We start from the raw sequence: 21,551 nt of genomic DNA, 5'->3' as shown, positions 1-21,551 counted from the left end.
ATGCATGAAGCCCTGGGTTTGATTCCTTGGTATGACATAAACAGAAAAAGCCAGAAATAGTGCTATGGCTCAAGTGGTAGAGTGCTAGCTTTGAGCAAAAGAAGTTCAGGGACAGAGCCCAACCCCTGAATTCAAGCCCCAAGACTGGCAAAAATAAATAAATAAATAAGATTATTTTAATAAGACCAGACACTGCCGGGCGCCGGTGGCTCACAACTGTAATCCTAGCTACTCAGGAGGCTGAGATCTGAGGATCGCAGTTCAAAGCCAACCTGGGCAGAAAAGTCCATGAGACTCTTATCTCCAATAAACCACTAGAAAACTAGAAAAAGCGGTAGAGGACTCGCCTTGAGCTGAAGAGCTGAGGGACAGCGCCCAAGCCCAGAGTTCAAGCCCCACCACCCACAAAAAAAAAAAAAAAAAAAAAAAAACCAGTCAGGAACTAGTGGCTCATGCCCAAAGCTACTTAGGAAGTGAAGATCAGAATAGTGATTAAAGGCCAGTCGTGCAAAAAGTTCATGAGAGTGCATCTAAACCAGTACATGGCACAGAGGTGCACACTATCCCAACTTTTGACAGGATCATGGTTAAAGCTAGACCAGGCAGGAAAAGCTGTGATCTCTAATAAACCACCAGAAAACCAGAAGTGGTGCTGTGGCTCAAGTGGTAGAGCACTAAGCTTGAGCTACAGAGATGAGGGACAGCACTTAGACTCAGAGTTCAAGCCCCATGATGGACCAAAAAAAAAAAAAAAATGCATCTGGAATTAAACTGTGTATTCCTTTATGTGGCTTCTTTTGCTCAGCAGATGAAGAGATTCATCCGTAGTGCTTCATGTAATGGTTGGTTGTTCAACTACATTATTGTGCAGTAAACCACTGTAGTTATTATATGCCACTATTTACTTATTCCATTCAAATGTTGATGGACATTTGACTTGTGAAAGATTGTGTTTTCCAAAGACGGACCCAGCAATAGATCTCAACACTCATATAGCTGGGCATGGTGGTATACCCTTATAATTTCTGCCCTTGGTAGGCTGAGGCAGGAGAATCTCAAGATTGCTAGCAGCCTGGGCTACAAAAGGAGACTTGATTACACACATTAAAAAACAAACAAGTCACATACTAATGGCTTGTGCTTGTAATCCTAACTTCTCAGAAAGCTGAGATCTGAGGATGACAGGTTGAAGCTAGCCTGGGCAGGAAAGTCCATGAGACTTTTATCCAATTAACCACCAAAAATCTGAAAGTGGAGGCATGGCTCAAGTGGCAGAGCACTAGCCTTGAGTAAAAAAGCTTAGGCCTGGAGATCAAGCTCCAGGACTGGCACACACACACAAAAAAAGTTTATTTTACAAAGCAACCTTGACATTTCTTCTATTAAGAGGCAAAAATCATGTCCTTTTTTCGTAAAATTGAATAGGCCTTTGCTCTGCTTCTGCCAAAAGGCCCTAAAAGGAATAAAGCCCTTTGTTCTTCAAGCAGCCCAATCTGACTAAAGTCACTTGAGACCCAACTTTTTTTTAAATGGTCTTAAGCATACCTAAAACAAAGAAATCATTTCTGGGTTTTTGTTTGGTGGGTTGATTTTTGTTTTGGCTATATTAGGGTATTAACTCAAGGCCTCATAATTGTTAGGCAAGCACTTTACCACTTGAGTTATACCCCATATAGTTCATCCTTCAGAGGGTCATGCTTTTTGGTCTTGAACCACAATCCTATGGCCATTGTAATTATAATTAAATGTGCCTCCCCCACAGAAGCAATAGTGGCTTAAGAGGGCCCCTATGCTAAGATGACTGATATACTCAGGAAAAGAACCCACGTGAATACACAGACAGAGCTACCAGCAGCTAGGAGAAAGCTCTGAGAATATCCTTCTCTACTTCTTCCTGAGAGTGCATGGCCTTGGTCTTAGCCTTAGACTTCTGACTTCCAGGAGTAGATAAATTCATGTTGTTTTAGGTAGCTTGAACAACTCAGTTACTTTTATTCAGCAGAAAGCTGAGGGCTGGGGTTGGGGGACAATTTGGCCTTTGTTTTTTCTAGGGAATCGTGTTCCCCTCCATATATTGGGCCATGGTAACTTGCCCATCTCTTTATGGGCAGGACAGAAAAAGCCAGAAATCAAGAGAATGAAGGTTCCCATGCCTTCTCTTTCTCTGTCCCCCCAAGTACTTACTCCTTCCTACTCCAAAGTTTCCCTTTTGATTGCCATTCCATAAAGGTTGCAATTTAAAGATCCTCTAAAAGGGGAAAAATAGATTAGGAGAAGAAAAAAATTGAGATTTCTTTATTTTTTTAAGTCCAAGACCAGAACTCAAACTCAGTACCTGATTCTTTTGCTAGTTGGCTGGCACTCTACCAACTGAGCCATATTTCTAACCTCTGAGATTTTTTTACTAGTATATATTTAGTTGTACAAGGGAAGGTTTCATTGTGACATTTCTATTCACACATACAATGTTCCCAACAACACTACCCCCTCTATCTTATCTCTCCTTCTCCCTTAATCTCAATTGGTTTCATTGTTCTAATTTCATACATACATATAAAGTACTTCAACTATATTATCCCAGAGACTATTTTTAATGTAGGAGGGAGAATTCACTTTGGCATCTTTTATTCTTTATTTTCCTGCTATCTTTGTTGCCTTTGACCAGCTCCAAGTTCAGGAGAGATCTCCCATTCAGTTCAGAAAAACTCAAGGACTTAGGGGACAGCAACCAGCCTGCTATTGCCTATTTCATTTTTTAAATATGAATTTACCCTTATTAAGGTATTGTATGGAGGTGTTGCCATTTCTTAAGCCAGGTATGAGCACATATCTTTATTTGTATAGTGTCATCTCTCTTCTCTTTCCCCCAGTTTCTTCCTCTCATCCCTGCCCACAAGGTGCATAAGTCACTTTCCACATAATGTAAACTGAATAACATGATTGCATTTGTTCACTCTTCTTCCTTTTCTGGGCTTCCCCCACTCCCTAATGCCTATTTAATTGCTTAGCACTTCTGTGAGCTAGTGATGAACTTCTTTGGCCTAGCCTTCGCATTGAAGGACTCTCCCTGGACTCATATATGAGAGCCAGGGCCTATAAGTGAATGTATTCTTCATAAACTGACATCCTTTTACTCTTCATCATCATAGATCAACACCATCATTATTGCTCAAAGCTCATACACTCACATCTCCATTTTTCCTCCAAAGCAGCTCCAGCAAAGCAGCTTTCACTGTTCATTGAGACTTGGGTAATAAAGACCAGGGACCTGGAAGCATATGGAAGAATTTCGTTCTCTACTCAAAACTTTCTTCACACAGAGTGAAGTAAGTCAGACACAAAAGGACAAATATCACATGAACCTACTTAAATGTGGTGCCTAAATTAGACAAGTTCATGGAGTTGCAAAGTAGAATTATGGATACAAATGCCTAAGGGCTGGGGGGATGAGTCTTTATCCTTATAGGGTACAGAGTTTGTTTGAGATAATGAAAAAGTTCTAGAAACGGATAGTAGTAATGGCACCAAAATGCACTTTTAAAAAGAGTTTAAATGGCAAAACACGTTTGTGACTATTTTGCCACAATTAAAGAGAAAATTCCAGAGGTAAAATCACCATTCTCTACTAATCACCCAATATAATTACTATTCTTTCTGGGTTACTAAGATTAGCTTATTTGGGCAATTATGTTAGATAATTTGCTTCAGCATCTTCCTATTGTTTTAAGATGCATTCCTCTTTTTCTCAAGAGAATTCTATTCTAAGACACAGCTTCCTCTAATGGTGCCAGTAATACCCAAAGGGTGTTGCTCTGTGGGATTCTAGAGGTTGGTTTCTGTTTTGGGTTGTTTTGTCTTTTTTTTTTTTTTTTTCAATTCCTTCCCAAGGAAAGGTGGCATGTGGAGGGAACTAACACCTCAAAGCTGCTGCCATTGTGTCTACCAACTGTGCGTCTCCTTTGCCCCTGCTCCTTGCAGTCACACAGGGTGGGCTCTCAGCGGAGGTGTGGAAACAGAAGGAAAACAAGAGTCCTGACTACCAACAGTTATTCTTAGGCTATGTTCCTACAAAACACAAAGCGCTGGACAAGCTGCAGGGGAGCCTAGGAGCTGACTGGTAGAGCCACCTGATCTATCAAGCTCACAAGTGACTGAAGCCAAGCACTTTTGCTGAAGTTCTCTCCAAGCACTAGTCAGTTGGAACAATTACAACCATACATTCAAATGTGAAAAATATAAAGAAAACTAAGACAAAGAGTGCAACCCAGGAAGACTGAAGAGAGACCAGTATATGAGGTAACTAAAGGGTGGCCAATAAAGATTTAAATGTTAAAAGGAAGGAGGAAAAACAAAAATCAGAGATTAAAGAGAGACTTTTCCTATGCAAGGCACCAGTAGTTCACACCTTCTAGCTACTTAGGAGGCTGAGATCTGAGGATCACAGTTCAAAACCAGCCTGGGCAGGGAAACCCATGAGACTCTTATCTCCAATTAACCACTAAAAAAAATGCTGGAAGTGGAGCTGTGACTTATGTGGTAGAGTGCCAGCCTTGAGGAAAAACTAAGCTGAAGGTCAGCACCCAGGCCCTGAGTTCAAATCCCAATGAGGAGGAGGAGAGAGAGACAGACAGACAAACACAGAGAGAGAGAGAGACAGAAAGAGACACAGACAGAGGCCTTCAAAACAAACTTTTCCTGAACATCCATTCTGGAGTGTCTTCCAGGAGAGGGAGAGGAAGGCAAAGAGGGAGAGAGGGAAGAAGGAAGGTGGGAAGAGAGAGAAGAGAGATGGGAGGAAAGGGGGAAAGAGGGGAGGAGAGGAGAGAGAATAGAGAAGACAGCAATGTGAATATTAGCCAGAGAAGGGTAAAATTGTTGCTTTCCAGTGTAGAGACTTCAGACTAGAAAAGCTGATTTGATCTAGAATCAAGAAGTAGACCTGAGGACCAATTAGAAGGAACAATTAGGGCTGGGAAGGTGGCTCAGTGGTAGAGCGCTTGCCTTGAATGCTTGAGGCTCTGGGTTTGATTCCTCAGCACCACATAAGCAAAAGAAAAAAGCCGGAAGTGGCGCTGTGGCTCAAGTGGTAGAGTGCTAGCCTTGAGCTGAAGAGCTGAGGGACAGCACCCAGGCCCAGAGTTCAGGCCCACAACTGGACCAAAAAAAAAAAAAAAGAAGGAACAATTAGACAAGTTGAGGATTAGGGTGCAGGAGTATCAGCTGGGCTGGTAATGAAACCTACAACAGAAATCTACAACAGCAAGTCATTCCATGTCTGTCTGTTGTATTTAATGCTGCTAAGCCAAAGAGTAGTAAGATTTTATTTATAATATTACCTTTTGTTACATAGCTTGTTCTAGGTAGTATAGTGCTTCTATCAGGTAGAGCAGTTGTTTTGGGCCTCTGGTTGACATAGTAAAAATGAAAAGCTCTGGGACCAAGGTAAGATTCTTATCCATAGGGAGTAAGTTTCCTTTCTCATTTCCTTTGGATCTTTCCAAGCAGTGGAAAGTCACTCAAGGTGGAGAAGAGGTTTTATATTGAACTTCTGATGAACTTATTTTTAGCAATGGGTAGAGAAAACAAATACAGTCCCCTTGGACTTAACTGAGGTCAAGCCAAGGCTTCCCAGCCTTCAGGATGCATACAGACAAAGACTGTGTCGTCAGTAACTTATGCTTCTCATTCCTTTCCCTTTCAAAGCTACAAAAGTTTTGATATATTTCAAAGGCAGAAAGATAGACACCTAATTGTCTGCCAGGCAAAGTAACAATAGGTCTGAGAAGGAATTTCATAGAACAGGCTAATGAGCCCAGAGATGAAGAGAACAAACTGAGAATACAGAATTAGGAGGAATAGGGTGGCCTGGGAATCTCCTAGACTGTAACTACTAAACTCAGTCAACAGGTAATTATATTAACTATTAGTGCCTAATAGTAGGAGTAGTAATAATAGAGAAAATGTTCTTACATATGTTGTTACATAATATGACAATCCTTTATTGTCATTTTTATCTTGTAGATGTGGGAAAATGAAGCACAAAAAGTTTAAAAATGTATCCTTATGAAAATATGTACATTTCAAAAGGGTAGAAATGTCCATCTTTTTTTATTTTTTTGCAGTTTCCCAGTGCCTGGCAAATATTCAATAACTATTTGGTAGATTTATGTTTAATAAAGCCAAGATCATGTATGTGGCATGGTAAAGCTAGGATAGGAACTAAGGCTTGATGGGTCTAGAAGTCCCACTGCTAATTACTTAGCCATCCTGTCCTAGGTGATATTACAGAATAAAGACTTTGGGTGTTTCCCAACCTGATTACATTTCCTTGATAAACCCTGTCCTCACTCTAAAAGATTGGCTATTGAAGATAATTCTTTCTAACTAATTTTATGAAGCTAACAATAACTTAATTCCAAGAGGACAGAGGAATGATACAGTCCAGTATTTCTTATGAATATAGATGCAAGAGTCTGGCACAAAACATTAGCAAACTGGATATAACACTGTTGGATGCAACAGAATTTATACCCGTGACTAGGTGGGATTTATTCCAAGTATGAAAATCTGATTAAATATTTTAAAAATGGCCAAATCAATAAGCTAAAGAAGAAAAGCCATTTAAGTATATCAATTGATAGAGAAAAAGCATTTATCCAATACTGATTTATGATAAATATTCTTAACAAACAGGAGTACAAGAGGAACTTTCTCAATTTGATAAGGAATAGTTACCAAAAAAACCCCTCCTACAGCCTGGGTTTATCAGTTTTAACAAATGTATCATCCTGGTGGGAGATGTTGATAATTGGGGAAGTATATGTATGTGTAGAGGCAAATACCTAGGAAATCTTTCTATCTTAATCTCGTTTTTCCTCTGAACCTAGAAGTTCTTTTAAAAATAAAAATATAGGATGAAGCTATGCTGCATTTTCAAACAAGAGATGCCTTAGAGAAATTTGTATATTTTGCAGTTGCCAGATCAATAAAACATTGAAATACACAAGCGGAAAAAAATTAAAATCTATTAAAATATGTATTTCCTTGGATAGAAAAACTTGATACCAATTCTCCCTTACTTAATTTTCAATAAAAAATTAACCTACCTAAATATATAACAAAAGTCAATAGAAAAACAAATTTGATCAAGACAGATCAGAAAACATTGTGAATAAAGAGCAACAAAAAGGGAATTATCTCTTTAAGCTGTTAAAATGCGTTATAATACAATGTGAAAGGGCCATAGCTGGCTGGAAATAACAGAACAAAGATTTCCAGATTAAAAACAAAAACTGTAGGGTTGTATCCTACTTGATGGCTTAATGATGACAAATTGAATACTTCCCAAGATTGATAACAAGGCAAGGGTGTTCTTTCAGAACACTCCTGTTTGATATCATATTGGAAGTCCTAGCTAATATAATAAGACAAGAAAAAGAAATAAAAGATAAGGAAGGAAGGTATGAAACTGTCTTTGTACATGGAAGCCATGATTATAAAATATTAGAGAGTCAATTCAACAAAAACCTCCTGGAATTAGTAAGCACTGTAATTCTAGCTACTCAGAGAACTGAGATCCAGAGGATTGTGGTTCAAAGATGTCCTTGGCAGAAAAGTCCAGGAGACTCTAATCTCCAGAATAACTAGCCACAAGGATTGGGAGCATAGCTCAAGTGGTAGAATGCTAGCAGAGTAAGCAAACTGAGTATCTATTATACACAGTAGCAATTAATTAAGTAACTAATGCAAATCTAGGAAAAGTCTCAGGACATATGACATACAAAAGCACCAATTGTTTTCCCTTATGTGAGCAATAAACTATTATCATTTGAATTTTAAAAATGGTAACTTATCAAAATGAAGAACCAGAACTTTGAGATAATAATAAATAGTACATTAAACTAATAATAACTTGATTTAAGTAAAAATCAAATAAAATGTGTACAGGTTCTATGTGGGGGAAAGTACAAAACTCAGGAAAGAAATTTTAAAAATCTATAGAAATTATGCTACTCAATATCATCCATACGTTCATTCTTCCCAACTACAGATTCAATATCCCAAACAAAATTCCAGAAAGCTATTCTGTAGAGATTGGCATACTAATTATAAAGTTTATATCTGAAATACATAGATTAGTCAGCACAAACTTAAAGAATAAACTTGAAGGACTCTCATTACTCTACTCAACTTTAAGTTTCACTGTAAAGCTACATAATCAAGATGCCATGATATTGATGAAAAATAGATACATAGGTCAATAGGATAAAGAGCCTGGAAATAGATCCACACAATTATTGTCAATTAACCTTGACCAAAGAGCAGAGGCAATAAATGGAAAAGGATAGTCTTTGCAAGAATTGTTCAACAATTACAAAATATACAAAAAGTGAAATAAGATATAGACCTTATACATTTCTCAAAAAGGAACTCAAAATGGAACCCAAACCTAAGTATAAATACAAAACTATAACATTTCTAGAAGAGAACATAGAAGAAAGTCTAGATGACTTGGGATTTGGTGCTAAGTTTTCTAGGTATGATGAAAGAAAGATCAATTAAAAACTTGATAAATTAAGATGCATTAAAATTGAATTTTTCTACTCTAAGAAGTCCATATTAAGAAAATCAAAAGACAAACCATAGTCCTAGGAACAATGCTTTCCAAACATACATCTAAGCTAGACATGGTGGTACATACTTACAATCCCAGCGCTCAGGAGGCTAAGAGGGAAAGAGCATCAAGTTAAGGTGATCCTGGGTCACCTAATATGACCAGGTCTCAAAAACCGAAAACCAAAAACATAGTCGATAAGGGAATTCTATCCAAAATATTAAAATTCAACAATAAGAAAACAAGCAACCCAACTAAAAAAGCAGGCCAGGGCTGGAAAAAAAAAAATGGGCCAGCACCAGGAAAGAAATAAAAGACAGAAAAAAAGAGAAAGTAAACACTTTACCAAAGAGTATGTTCAGATGTCAAATTAAGTGTCTGAAAATAATGTTCAACATAATTTGTTATTAGGGAATTGCAAATTAAAACAATGAGGTTCCTCTATACATCAATAAAGAGAGCTAACAAAATAACCCCTGACAATACTATTTTCTGGAAGGATACAAAGCAACAGAAGTAATCATTCACTCTTGTTAGGAATGCAAAATGATAGAAATCTTTGGAAGATAGTTTGGCAGTTTCTTACAAACTAATCACACCCTAACCACACAACCTAGCAATTGTGTTCCTTGCTTTTTATCCAAATGAATTGGCATGTATGCCCACACAAAAACCTGTGTGTCTATATGCATGTTTATAGCACCCTTATATGTCCTTTAATATCCTTCAAAAAATGAATTGCAATGAGTGCTATATCTGTTCAATAAAATATTATTCAACAATAAAAATTAATGAATTATAAGGTAATGAATAGATGCAGGTAAATATTAAAGACATATTTCTAATTTCAGAAAGCTACATATTCCATGATTCCATTATATGACATTCTGAAAAATCAAAACTATAACAACAATGAAAATGATCAAGGATTATCTCAGTGTTTCAATGAGATTTCTCAGCATACTCAAACTATTCTGCACAATAATATAATTATGGATACATAACACTACATATTTGGTACCTATAGAACTTTATAGCACAAAGATTAGGCTTTAATGTTTGCAATGTCGAGAAATCATGTAGGTCATCAGCAGATCCTAAAGTGGGATGTAGAATGTGACAAATTTCATTAGACCTGTATGAAATAATTCCTGTGGTCTTCCTCCTTTAAAACCATAAACCAAGTTTAATCATGAAGAAAACATTAGAAAGATTTAGGGTGAGGGAGGAATGGGGACAGGTTAGTCAATAGGCACTAAATAATAGTCACTGCACAGTAAGAGGACAGTAGTTAATAACACACTGTATATTTCAAAAAGCTATAGGGAAGAATTTCAGATGTTTTCGTCATAAAGAAATGATAAATGTTAGAAGAGCTAGATGTAATGATTTAATCATTATATATCACATGGCATCCCATAAATATGTAAGATCTTTCTGTATTAGCTGAAAAGTACTGAATTTTAAAGAGATCTCAACCAAAGGATGTTTTTATTGGATACTTGATTACTCAAAACCGTCCAAATCATCAAAAACAAGAGAAATCTGAGGAACTGTCACAGCCCAGGGCAGTGAAGGAGCCATGATGATTAAATACCAGTGGTCTCCTAGATGGGATCTTGGAACGGAAAAATAACATTAGGGGAAAACTGAGGAAACCTGAAGTGGGTGGAGACTTTAGCTAATAATAATATCAGTGTTTATTATTTATAACAACTATACATTGTTTTAATACACCAACGAATGTAAAAATGTTAATAAGAAACTGGATAGAGATATGTGAATTCTCTGTATATCTTCCATTTTTTTTCTATAAATCTAAAACTGTCTTTAAATGAAGTTTACTAAAAAGAAAGCTTATGTTGAAAACAATTGGCTTTCAACTTCCTGTAATGTAAGGCAGAGTGAGATGAGTGCCGAGCTGAAGTCCTCAGGGAACTCACTGAACTTCAGGTTACTACTTCCCGCCAGTCTGAAAATCCCAGTCCCCACATATCCCCTTCCCCAGGGGAAGACATTGGGAGGCTGGCAGGGTGTCAATCCGACCTCCTCATGGGCTGTTCCCGGCACAGTGTGCAACTCTGGCAGCTCTGGAATGGGTTCTTCACAGCCAGCCTTTCACATCATGCCCTACCCTTCCCTCTTCCCCCCCACCCCCGTCCCCATTTGCTTGTCTGGTCTCCTTGTACCCTTGGCTTGGGTCCCTGAACAATCCAGCTCTGACGGGAGTTAATCTAGGACAATACAGACTAACCACCCCACCTGAGCCACCCTAGTCCTCAGACGACCGTGAAGCATCCTTGCACTCAGAGGCTAGAGGCTCATGGAGAGAAAGGGGTGTGGAGAGCGCTTTTCACCTGATCCTCAGTTCTAAGCCTCGGTCAAGAAGCTGTTCTTTCTAGGGAGATTAGAGGGAGGGCCTCCTAGAAAGCTAAGCCGAAAACCGCTGGGATTTACCGAAATTGGTATGGGTAGAAAGTCTGAGCTGGAAGACTAGGGTGGCTACATAAAGCTTTGAGGACGGGGGATGCAGCTGTAGTGTGGGTCCCAAGCTCAAGAATATCCAGAAAAGCTGAAGAACCTCCACGTTTCTGTAGCAAGGGAAGCACTGGACTGTACTGGGGGCGGTACAGCCTACCGGACCGGTTTTTGGATAAGGTGGCTGTGTGCGCCCTGGTTAAGCTGAGGGTCAGCGTGAGAATGGGGCTCTTTGGAGAGCAGGGAGGGGACGGCCAGGATCTCATGGCCTACAGAAAGGTGCCATGGGGGAGGGATAAAACAGCATGGGACTGGTGTCATCTCTTCAAACAGGTGACAAAAGCCTGCGGTGTGGTGTCAGACCCAATCAGCGGATCTATGCGCTGGCCGCGCCCTGAGCCTCTCCAGTTTTACGCACGGGTTTAGCTCACCTTCTGACCGAGGGAGGAAGGCAGGAGGGCTCCAGCCACCTCTACTGTCGACAGGACTTCTTCCACCGCCACGAACCCTTATACTAGGGGGCTCCCAAGGACAGAAGGAGCCAGAGGTCAAGGCTCTACATCTCGGGGTGAGGGACAGGCTGGAACGGCCATGTCTGGCCCGGGAGAGGGGCGCACAGACTGGCTGGCGTATGGCAAGACCTTTGAGTTAATGTATAATTGTGAGCAGATGGCAGGGATTGGCAGCAGCCTGGGGCCTGGGCCCAGCTAATGAGGGACAATTAGCCCCAAACCCGGTGGGGGCAGTTGAGAGAGTCAGACAGTAAAGGTAGATATTTGCTTCTCAAACAGTCGGGCGCGCTGGGCAGAAGGCTGAGTGGCTGAGCCTTTGGGCTCGCTAGGCCCCCTGCCAGGGCCCTCTCCCCTTTTTCCCTCCCCCCCTCACCTCTGGGTCGAAAGCTTCTGTTTGATCAGACCCAAGAGCCCCGTTGTAAAGGAGGAGGGAGAGGATAGTTTATGGGGGAAGTCTCTGCCACCACCATCTGCCAGGGCTTGTCCTTTCTCCTCCTGACACCCCTCTCTCTAACCTCATGCAGCTGTCTATAGGATTAGCTAGTCAGAACTTAAGCCTTGAGTCTCCAGATGCAAGGAGCAGATCCAGGAAAGAGGGATGAGGCAGGAAAGGGGCAGTAAGAGCAGAGCTGCCCCGTCCCTTCCTGGGGGCTTCTTTTCACTAGGCACTGCCAAGTGGCGTGACCAGCAGTCCTTAGAATGGGACTGGGAGAGGAATAGGCTCTACCTGCACCAGACATATGCTGTCCTGCCCACAGTGCTGAAACCACACACTGCAGTCTCCCCTGTACTCCAGGGTTCTGGGCTAGCCTGGGGAGGCTGGATGAGGTGGAAGAAGAAGGGAATATGTATCAGGGTAAGGTAGAAAACCAACTTCTGATTACAGTTCATCTCTCAGTACAAGAATTTTCAACCTCTCAATACCTTATCTCCCCCCAAACGCAAAGCATTTGTTACTGAGATCCACTCTTTCCTCCTCTGACTTCTGGACTAGTCTTATTTTTCTACACCGTGCCTACTCATGCCTAACTTCTGAGACAGACTCACAGAATCTGATATATTTAATGGACCCAAAAGGTTTTTTGTTTTGTTTTGTTTTTACATTGGCTTCTTCCCATCCTGTAGAGAATGCCCCAAGACTGTGATGGCAACAAAACTTCCAAGCATTAGAGAACACATTCACTCCCAGAAACCATTCTTCAGGAAAAAACCTATCCCGCCACTGATGGCTTTAACCAATGACCCGGAAAAGAGTGACTTTTGTGGCAACAACAGTGTCTTTGATGACCTAGATGGTAATCTAAAAACACCACACCTCTAGTAGAAAGGAGCCTGATAACATCTAGAGATGAAAGAAGGAAAGCCAGATTGCACACTTCCTCACAAACACCCCCACATGCATCTCTAACTACCCTCTGAGGCTCAATCCCACCATCACCATCATTAATGTCATGAAGTCCAGGATGCCCATTTCCAGCCAAGAACTCAGTCTGATGTCTTCATTGGTCAAAAAGTCAATCAATCATTGAGGATGCTCTGGATTGAACTGGTGAAATGTGACATGCTCACTGCTCACCCTCTTCTCTGAACTTTAGGAACCAACTCAGAGTTTAGGAACCATGCTATATGTCCTTTATCTTTTGCAGTAATACAGATGATTAAGGAGTTGATTTCAAAGCTCAGGTATGTGTTATGCCTAGAAAGTTAGTCAATGGTTCTGGAAGCTCCCTTTGTGTTTCTGTGCACTGAAAACTTTAGCTACATAGTCTGCAGTTCTCAGTCCCCCATCTCTTTGTACATTTTAGGAATTCTGGCCCCATGTGAGCATACTCTGGGTCTAGGAAACCTGCATGAAAATGGCTCTGAACTTGTTTCAGGTTAGGTGGATCCAAGGTGGGCACTGAAAACTCTCCACAGGAGACAATGGGTCATTGCCTCTGATTTGCCTGCCTCAGGGCCAGTGTCAGTCAGCCCCATGCACACCTCCCTCCTCCTTTCTTCTCTGCCCATGGCCTATGACATCACCGGCTGTTCCCAGAAGGCTGCCCTCTGCTCCTGAGCACAGGCTCTCTGTAGCTCTGGACCCCCTGGCAGGACTGAAGCAGGAGGAAGGCGAAGCCTGCTACCAGAACCAGACCACCAGCACCCTTGGAATCCACAGGAGTTTCAGGACCCCAAAACAGGAGACTGAGACCTTCTCCTGCAGCTCACAGCTCCAGCCAGGTAGCCACCTGCAAGTTCATTGTCTACTCTGCCTCCCATGCAGTCTCCATGTCTTTGTGTGGCCAAACCCAACTCTCTTTGTGTCTTTGCAGCTACCCACTATCCTTCCCCTTCAACCTCTAACCTGCTTTCTCATCTTGTGAGTACATTGTTTTCTCAGACAAGTTAATGTCAATGATTAGAATGTGTGGGAGACTATTGGGAAAGGGGGTTCTGTTTGTAAGTTGGGGCATGATTCTTTTTGGTTTGGAGATTATCTAGGTTTGACTATTGATCCTGTGTTCCCAATATTCCTCTGAGTTCTTGGTCATACAGGAGGACAGAGTCCTATCAAGGATTCAAAGTTTATCTGATATTCTGAGCCCCTACCTCCTTGTGCCTAGCATAGCCGTTTAGGTTCCCAGATGTATTCTCCTTTCTCCATTGCTTTGATGATAATTACATGACCATGAAGCAAAGTGGGGACAGAAAGATAGCTCCAGGAACAGGAACCAGAAATTCTGATAGCTGGTGAAGAACTGGTTTCTGAACTTGAGTTTTACTATCTGGGTGGCTCTTGGCTTATAGGAACCCTAATCTGTACCTCAGTTTTCTTTGGAAAAAAAAAAAAAAACAAACCTTTGCTTTCCTTCTTATGTTTCCAGAACAATGAGAGCTTGAAGGGAAATATAACTCTATTTGCCTAGAAATGAATACATGAAAGCCACTTTAGCTACTGAATTTAAATAGGAGATGCTGGATTTCAGGCTTGTTGTAATTCGTTGCTGCTTCACCAATGCTGGTGGTACTATAATCTCTTAGTGAACAAAGACCTGGTCTCTCTTCTTTTTTTCTGCTTTCCTCCTAAATAGCCACTGGTGTGTTCATGCCTAGAACCTTGTCGAGTAAGCAGGTGAGTTAACTCAGCCAAAAGGACATGGTTATGATAGGAAAGCTCCATGGAAAGACTCTTTTGTGGAGTCACCTACAGCCCTGCCAAGATTCCAGGCACAAATGAGGCAGCCTCAACTCCCATTAATTGCTAAGGAGAGCAGGAACGGCATAGTGGCCCGTGATCAGAGACTCTTTTGTGCTTAATATGGCTTTGGCATTACCCAATAGACAGCCCTTTTGAGGACTCCAGAGTCTCTAGCTCAAATGTGAATTTTAATGTTCTTGTTTTAGAAACATCCACCTTCTCTCACAAGCAATTTCTCCTATGACCATTTCAAGGAAGAGACCTCCACCAAATAACCTCCTATTGTTATAGATCCTGCCTGCAAGCCAGGAATTCTTTAAAGGAACTTGCATTCCTAATCTTCCCCAGACTCCTGTCCTTGCCTGAGGCCAGCTTGGAGCATGCAGCAGAATGGTGAGAGGTCTAAGAGAGATGGGAAGAATGGGGATGGGTTAGAAGTCAGGGGAGTTGCTTCAACCAACACAATGTCTCATCCCCTTGTCAGTGATCTGGGAGAAACTCTGCTAGTCCCTGCCTCTCTGTTATACCCTGTTTCTCTTAGATCAAGAGAGTAAGCACCTATGTCCAAGGTGCACAGACTCCATGAGTCAGCTCCCAAAGAAAGTGGCATATTGTGAAGATTCGGGGTGAGAGGCAGTCCCTTAGAGGAAGACTTAACCTATGGTGACAAACCAGATGGGAGGTCTGAGTGAACTTCTGCAAAAGTGGTTGGGGGTTAGAGAGAGAGGCAATGTGTGGATGCTTACTTCTCATGCCCAGGGATCAGCAGTGTCAATCAACTGGGGGGGATCTTTGTGAATGGTCGGCCCCTACCTCTGGACACCAGGCAGCAGATCGTGCAGCTGGCAATGAGCGGAATGCGACCCTGTGACATCTCACGAAGCCTTAAGGTAGTGCCAAGACCTTTGTCCAATAATGGGAACGAGAAGCAGAGAGAGGGCTGGGAATGTGGCTTAGTGGTAGACTGCTTACCTAGCATGCATGAAGTCCTGGGTTCGATTCCTCAGTACCACATAAACAGAAAAGGCCAGAAGTGGCACCGTGGCTCAAGTGGTAGAGCACTAGCCGTGAGCAAAAGAAGCTCAGGGACAGTGCCCAGGCTCTGAGTTCAAGCTCCAGGACTGGAAGAAGAAGAAGAAGAAGAAGGAGAAGGAGAAGGAGAAGAAGAAGAAGAAGAAGAAGAAGAAGAAGAAGAAGAAGAAGAAGAAGAAGAAGAAGAAGAAGAAGAGGAAGAGGAAGAGGAAGAGGAAGAGGAAGAGGAAGAGGAAGAGGAAGAAGAAGAAGAAGAAGAGCAGAAAGAAGTTTAAGACCCTGAGGGCCTTTGAGGCTTGGGCTACTTCCTAGAAGACCCTTTTGGAGGTTGGGAAAGGGATTTTTATGTTTTGAAAGGTGAGGCTAAACTCTCAATTCCATACCTTCATTTAATATGTCCTGCTTTGCCTTTTCCCAGGAACATTAATCCTTCTACCCATCATGTCTTACCTGTCCTTGCTTCTCACCTGGCCCAGGTATCTAATGGCTGTGTGAGCAAGATCCTAGGGCGTTACTACCGCACAGGTGCCTTGGAACCCAAGAGTATTGGGGGAAGCAAGCCACGCCTGGCCACACCTCCCGTGGTGGCTCGGATTGCTCAGCTGAAGAACGCATGTCCAGCCCTGTTTGCCTGGGAGATCCAACATCAGCTTTGTGTCGAAGGGTTCTGTACTCAAGACAAGATGCCCAGTGTAAGTGAGGCTTGCAAACAGGCTGTATGCAAAGAATAAGACCCTTTTCTTTCTTTACTTTGGCATTGTGAAGCCTGCCATTCTAGGCTGGGGATTGGAGCCCCTGTGATCTTTCTGCTGACAAGTGGTGGTGCTAAGAGAAGTGAGGGGAAAAAAAGCAGGGGAGGGGGATGGCATTGGGGAGTGTGTGTGCTGCAGAATCGCTTCAGAATGCAATCCTGGGTCTGTAACACCATCTCCCCACTCATCACCCAACTCCCCCCAGGTCTCCTCCATCAATCGAGTTTTGCGGGAACTACAGGAAAACCAGAGACTGCACTGGGCACAGCTCAGCTCATCAGGTGGGTCTTGGAGTTATGCCTAGGGAAATACAAAGACAAATTTTCCTCATGTTATAGATCTCAATGCACTTTTTCATTCTTGTTTTGGATCGCCCTCCCAAAAGCCCTAGACAAAGGGCCTGACACAATCTGAAATGTAGGTTCAGGAAGTCATGTGACCTACTCAAGATCATTAGCTAACTGGCAGGTCTTAAAGCAGAACCTAGGACCCCTAGCTTCTTAGTTCACAGTATCTGCTGAGAAAAAGGCAGGAGTGGTCTTCCCTCTCCCTCATGAGCATCTTTTATGTACTATGTATCATGTAAAGTTGGACCATCCCTACTGCTGCTCTCTGCAAATACCACTGTGACACTGAGCCCACTTTCTGTCATCTCCCTGTGAAAAGTGAAAAATGGTGGATCACCTTGGCTCCTACACTCGCACTGTTGCTCAGTCACAGCCCCAGGGATATAGGGTCCCCATCTGACCAGAAGAATCACCATCACAAACCACCACAAGATATTGTCCTCCTTTGCAGCTGTTTTGGCTCCAGCTCTTCCCATTCTTCATAGTGGTGATGCTCCCAGAGGTCCTCACCCAGGAACTAGCCACAGGAATCGGACTATCTTCTCTCCAGGCCAAGCTGAGGCCCTGGAGAAAGGTGCTGGACTGGGCTGGGAGGCAAGATGGAGTTTTAAAGGTGGGGAATAGTGCCTTTTGGGGAGACTCACGTCTTGCCTTCCCTCTATGTCCTCTGAGTCTCTGTTTCTGCAGAGTTCCAGCGTGGGCAATATCCTGATTCAGTGGCCCGTGGAAAGCTGGCTGCAGCTACCTGTCTGCCCGAGGACACAGTGAGGGTGAGTAAGCTCTATGACTGTGAGCGTTAAATACTAGGAGATAGAATCCTACCAGCCATGGCTGTGAATTCTGTAAAGTTAAACTTGGGGATAAGAATGTGGAAACAAACCTATTTAGAGCAAAAATCAGGGGTGAAACCTTCCTTGTTAATCCCTTTGGCTGATGACTTGTTTCTCTTGAGGTGGGGAAAGGGAGGAGGGAGCGAAAGTCAGAGCAGGGAGAGGTCCAAGGAAGGCTCTACATTCTGACTCTAGGCCAGGGACACATGGTGAGAGCAGCAGATGCCTAGTGGCCAAATATATGGTCCCAATTCTCCCTCAGGTCTGGTTTTCCAACAGAAGAGCCAAATGGCGTCGGCAAGAGAAACTCAAGTGGGAAATGCAGCTTCCAGGTGATTTCTTTCTTTCTTTTTTTCCAGGTGATTTCTATGCACACAACCCACAAACTCAGACACCTATCCATATAGACATAAACATCCCCACCCATCTACCCACCACACACCCTCTATCCATTCATTCATCTGTCCTCCATCTATCTTCATACATACATACACATCCATCCATCTATCCATCCACAACACACCCCTTGCATATTCATCCATCCATTTATGTATCTCCATCAATTGATACACATACTCACACATCCAACCCATTTATCCATCTGTCCATCCATCTACCTAATATTTACACAGCAACTATGTGCCAGGCCCTGTGCTAGGGGCTGGACATATACTGTCCCTGCTTTTAAGGGCCATACTGTCTTTAGGGCTATGCTTGGGATTTAATCCTTTCTAGTTTTACAAAGCCTTGCCTTATAGAGAAAGGAAGTCTAGAATTATAACATTCATCTGTTCCCACCTCTGCAAGAAGTTGCTGACTTCCCTGGAAGTCTCATCACTGTGCCTGTCTCCAAATTTTCCCTTTCCCAGCCTCAATCCCTCCCTCTCAAGGAATGCACTCTTTCCTTGTAGGTGTTTCTCAGGATCTGACAGTACCAAGAACTTCTCCAGGGATTATCTCTGCTCAGGTACTTGGAAGAAGAGGCAAATTTGTAAACCAGGAGGTCTGAAGGGCTCACCACATCTCCCATTTCTGGAGATGGCCTTGAGAGCTCATGTCTATGACTCTCTAGGGAGTTCACAGTACACATTTCTGGCACATGCCAACCTCTAGTCTATTTTGTGAATGGTGTCCTCTGGAGTACAGAACACAGCCCGGGGAACAAGTAGTGCAGGTTCCAAGCCTTCTAAACAGGAAGCCTCACTGGCACTGAGGGTCTCTTCTTGTCATTAAAAAAAAGTTATCATAAAGGTGGTGTACAGAGGGGTCAGCATTTCTTAAGTCAGGTATTGAGTGCTTTTCTCCTCGGACAATGGCATTCTCTCATCTTGCTTTTTCTAGCAGGACCTTGGCAGTGTATCCACAGCTTCCCTGTCTGCCTCGGAACCAGTGCGTCCTTCCTGTTATCAGCTGTGCTGGGGGACTGCGCAGGAGAGGTATCCTATTGACACCCACCAACCAGCCTATCTCCAGCCCTGCTGGGGTAAGAATCCAGATAAGGCCTCAGTCCTGCTGGGTGGGGCGAGGAATGATTGACTCCTTGAGTCACAGGAGGACATGGAAGATCAAGGTCACTACAGGAATTTCCAAGTAGCTTTTGTCATTCCTTACATGGCTCATAAAGTTGGGACACTTGCATCTCCTGGTCTTTAGCATCACTGACAACCAAGCAGGTAAGGTTGGGGGTGTAGGATTTGGATTTGAGTGCAAATATCCTGATCAATGCCCTGGACTGTTCCTTATCTGATGACGTTGAGAGGTAGGGTGGAAGGACTAAGCTCAAGTTCTCCTCTTTGTCCTGATGGCTGTTTGACAACACAGCCATGTTCCCAGGATTCAAAACTTCTTTTGCTTTCCTTGTCCTTCCTTCAAATGCCCCTGGGGCCAGTTTCGGTACCATTCAGGTTCTGCTCTGACTAGCTCTCCACTGCTGTAAGAGCTGGAATGAGATGAAAGGCCCAGGAGGTAGAGATGATGAGTAGGATCTAATGCCACCTGTCCATTGTCCAACTTGCTCACACAGATGGCTGCTCCTTCCTCCTTCCCATGGCCACATGTGTGGACTTTGCCTGGCCCTGCTTTGCTGCCCCTCCTATGCATCAACCAATTGAAAGATCTGGAGAAGCAACACCTACCCCTTATTCACATTGGCCATAAGAGGCCTCCACTCAGCAATAATAAAAATATTCTGAATTTGCAGTAGTATTTGTTCTTATGCTCTTCCTCTGAGGACCCATATGCCCACCTTGATATGGAACCATTATAAACAGGGACCTACTATCTCTTTCTCTTCTCTCCTCTCTCTCTCTCCTCTCTCTAACTACAAAACTATATCCGCACCTAAGAAAATTTACTATAATTAACTATAATTCCTTACTAAATTCCTTGATATGAAACCATTATAAATAGTGCCCTACTCTCTCTCTATGTATCTACTATTTATGGTATCTACTTATCTAGTATCTAATTTATGTATATACATAACCAGGTGATATATTTATCTAGCATTACACATGTATGTACATATGTATTGGTCTATCTAGGCATTGGAGGCTACATGTATTTATGTGCACACATACACAGATATTACATTATAGTATGTCATTCAAGTCCTCCAGCATGCATCTTCCAACAATGAGGAACTTTAAGTAACTATACTACTATATCCACACCTAAGAAAATTTACTATAATTAACTATTCTTAGTCTAAAAAACAGACATAAACTCTCAAATTGTATGTGTATTTTTATCATAGCAACAGAGTGGAAATAAAATTTTTCATACTCTGCTTTTCCATTTATACATGCTCCAGGGGCATGACTCTTGGTGGGAAGTTCCTACACTTTTCAAGTCTATCCCTCCACCCTTCTGGGTGGTTTAGGGAGGTGGGAAAAGGGAGGAAAACAGGAGAAAGAAAATGAAGAAGGGGATCGTTGAAAAGCAGGATGGGTTTATATCTCCAAATATCATATTTTCTCCCCCTACCTTCTTCCTTCCCCTCTCCTCCCATCTGCCCTCTTCCTTCCCCTCTCCTCCCATCTGTACCTCCTTCCTTTCCTCCCCGTCTCTCTTCCTTCCTCTCCCCCCCCCCCATTCTCAATATGTGACACAAACTAGTCTCTAAATCCTCCCACCTTAGTCTTCCAATTGCTGGGATAACACACCTCTATACCTGGAAAGTTCTTCCTTGTTTGAAGGGTAGAGGATGGATAATGGAGCCAGATCTGGATCCAGAAGTTGTTATTCAATATGTCATTTTTTTATTATCAAATACTCAACTACCGCACTATTCAGAAACTAGTGACCAAATTTCCTGTGGCTGTCTAAATGTAGTTTACATTAAATAAAATGAATAGACCCTGGTATCTGTGATTCAAGCCTATGTAATCCCAGCTTCTTGGGAGGCTAAAAGTGAGAAGATTGTGGTTCAATGCAGAAAAAGTCCTCACTCAAGACTCTCCTTGGAGAGAAGCTGGAAGCAGTGATGTACCATGGTCCCAGGATCAACCAGAGGCCTAAATTAAGGGGATTGTGGTTCTGGGTTAGGCCGAGGTGGAAATGAGATCTTGTCCTTAAAAGGACTAATTAAAAACAGAGTGGGAAGGAGCTGGATACTGGTAGCTCACACCTGAAATCCTAGCTACTCAGGAGGCTGAGATCTGAGGATCACAGTTTAAAGCCAGCCCAGGGAGGAAGGTCTGTGAGACTCTGAGTTTTCATCAGTTCTGGGCTTGAACTCAGGGCCTGGAGAGTGTCTCTGAGCTTTTCTGCTTAAGGCTAGTGTACTTACCACTTTGAGCCACAG

The 21,551-nt window shown here is 42.5% G+C and overlaps 1 protein-coding gene across 1 annotated transcript; it reads left to right on the top strand.

Annotated features, from left to right (window-relative positions):
- The first annotated feature begins 15,165 nt into the window (after positions 1–15,165).
- On the top strand, positions 15,166–19,903 carry Pax4 (paired box 4). Its single transcript, XM_042695990.1, has 10 exons — positions 15,166–15,178; positions 15,545–15,675; positions 16,294–16,509; positions 16,775–16,850; positions 17,368–17,490; positions 17,604–17,686; positions 18,009–18,078; positions 18,658–18,713; positions 19,088–19,229; positions 19,770–19,903. The coding sequence occupies exons 1-10, from the start codon at positions 15,166–15,168 to the stop codon at positions 19,901–19,903; spliced, it is 1,044 nt and encodes a 347-aa protein (XP_042551924.1).
- Positions 19,904–21,551: the final 1,648 nt, after the last annotated feature.

The sequence above is a fragment of the Dipodomys spectabilis genome, unplaced genomic scaffold, assembly GCF_019054845.1.
Source record: "Dipodomys spectabilis isolate Male_0828 unplaced genomic scaffold, ASM1905484v1 ptg000197l, whole genome shotgun sequence".
NCBI lineage: Eukaryota > Metazoa > Chordata > Mammalia > Rodentia > Heteromyidae > Dipodomys > Dipodomys spectabilis.
The sequence above is the reverse complement of the archived record's forward strand: the minus strand, read 5'-3'. Positions and strand labels throughout refer to the sequence as shown.

Bases quoted from the DNA above. Each gene is read 5' to 3' on its own strand.
- Pax4 (XM_042695990.1), top strand. The intron at 17,687-18,008 runs GTGAGTAAGCTC...ATTCTCCCTCAG, and splicing joins TGCCCGAGGACACAGTGAGG to GTCTGGTTTTCCAACAGAAG. The intron at 19,230-19,769 runs GTAAGAATCCAG...TTGCTCACACAG, and splicing joins CTATCTCCAGCCCTGCTGGG to ATGGCTGCTCCTTCCTCCTT.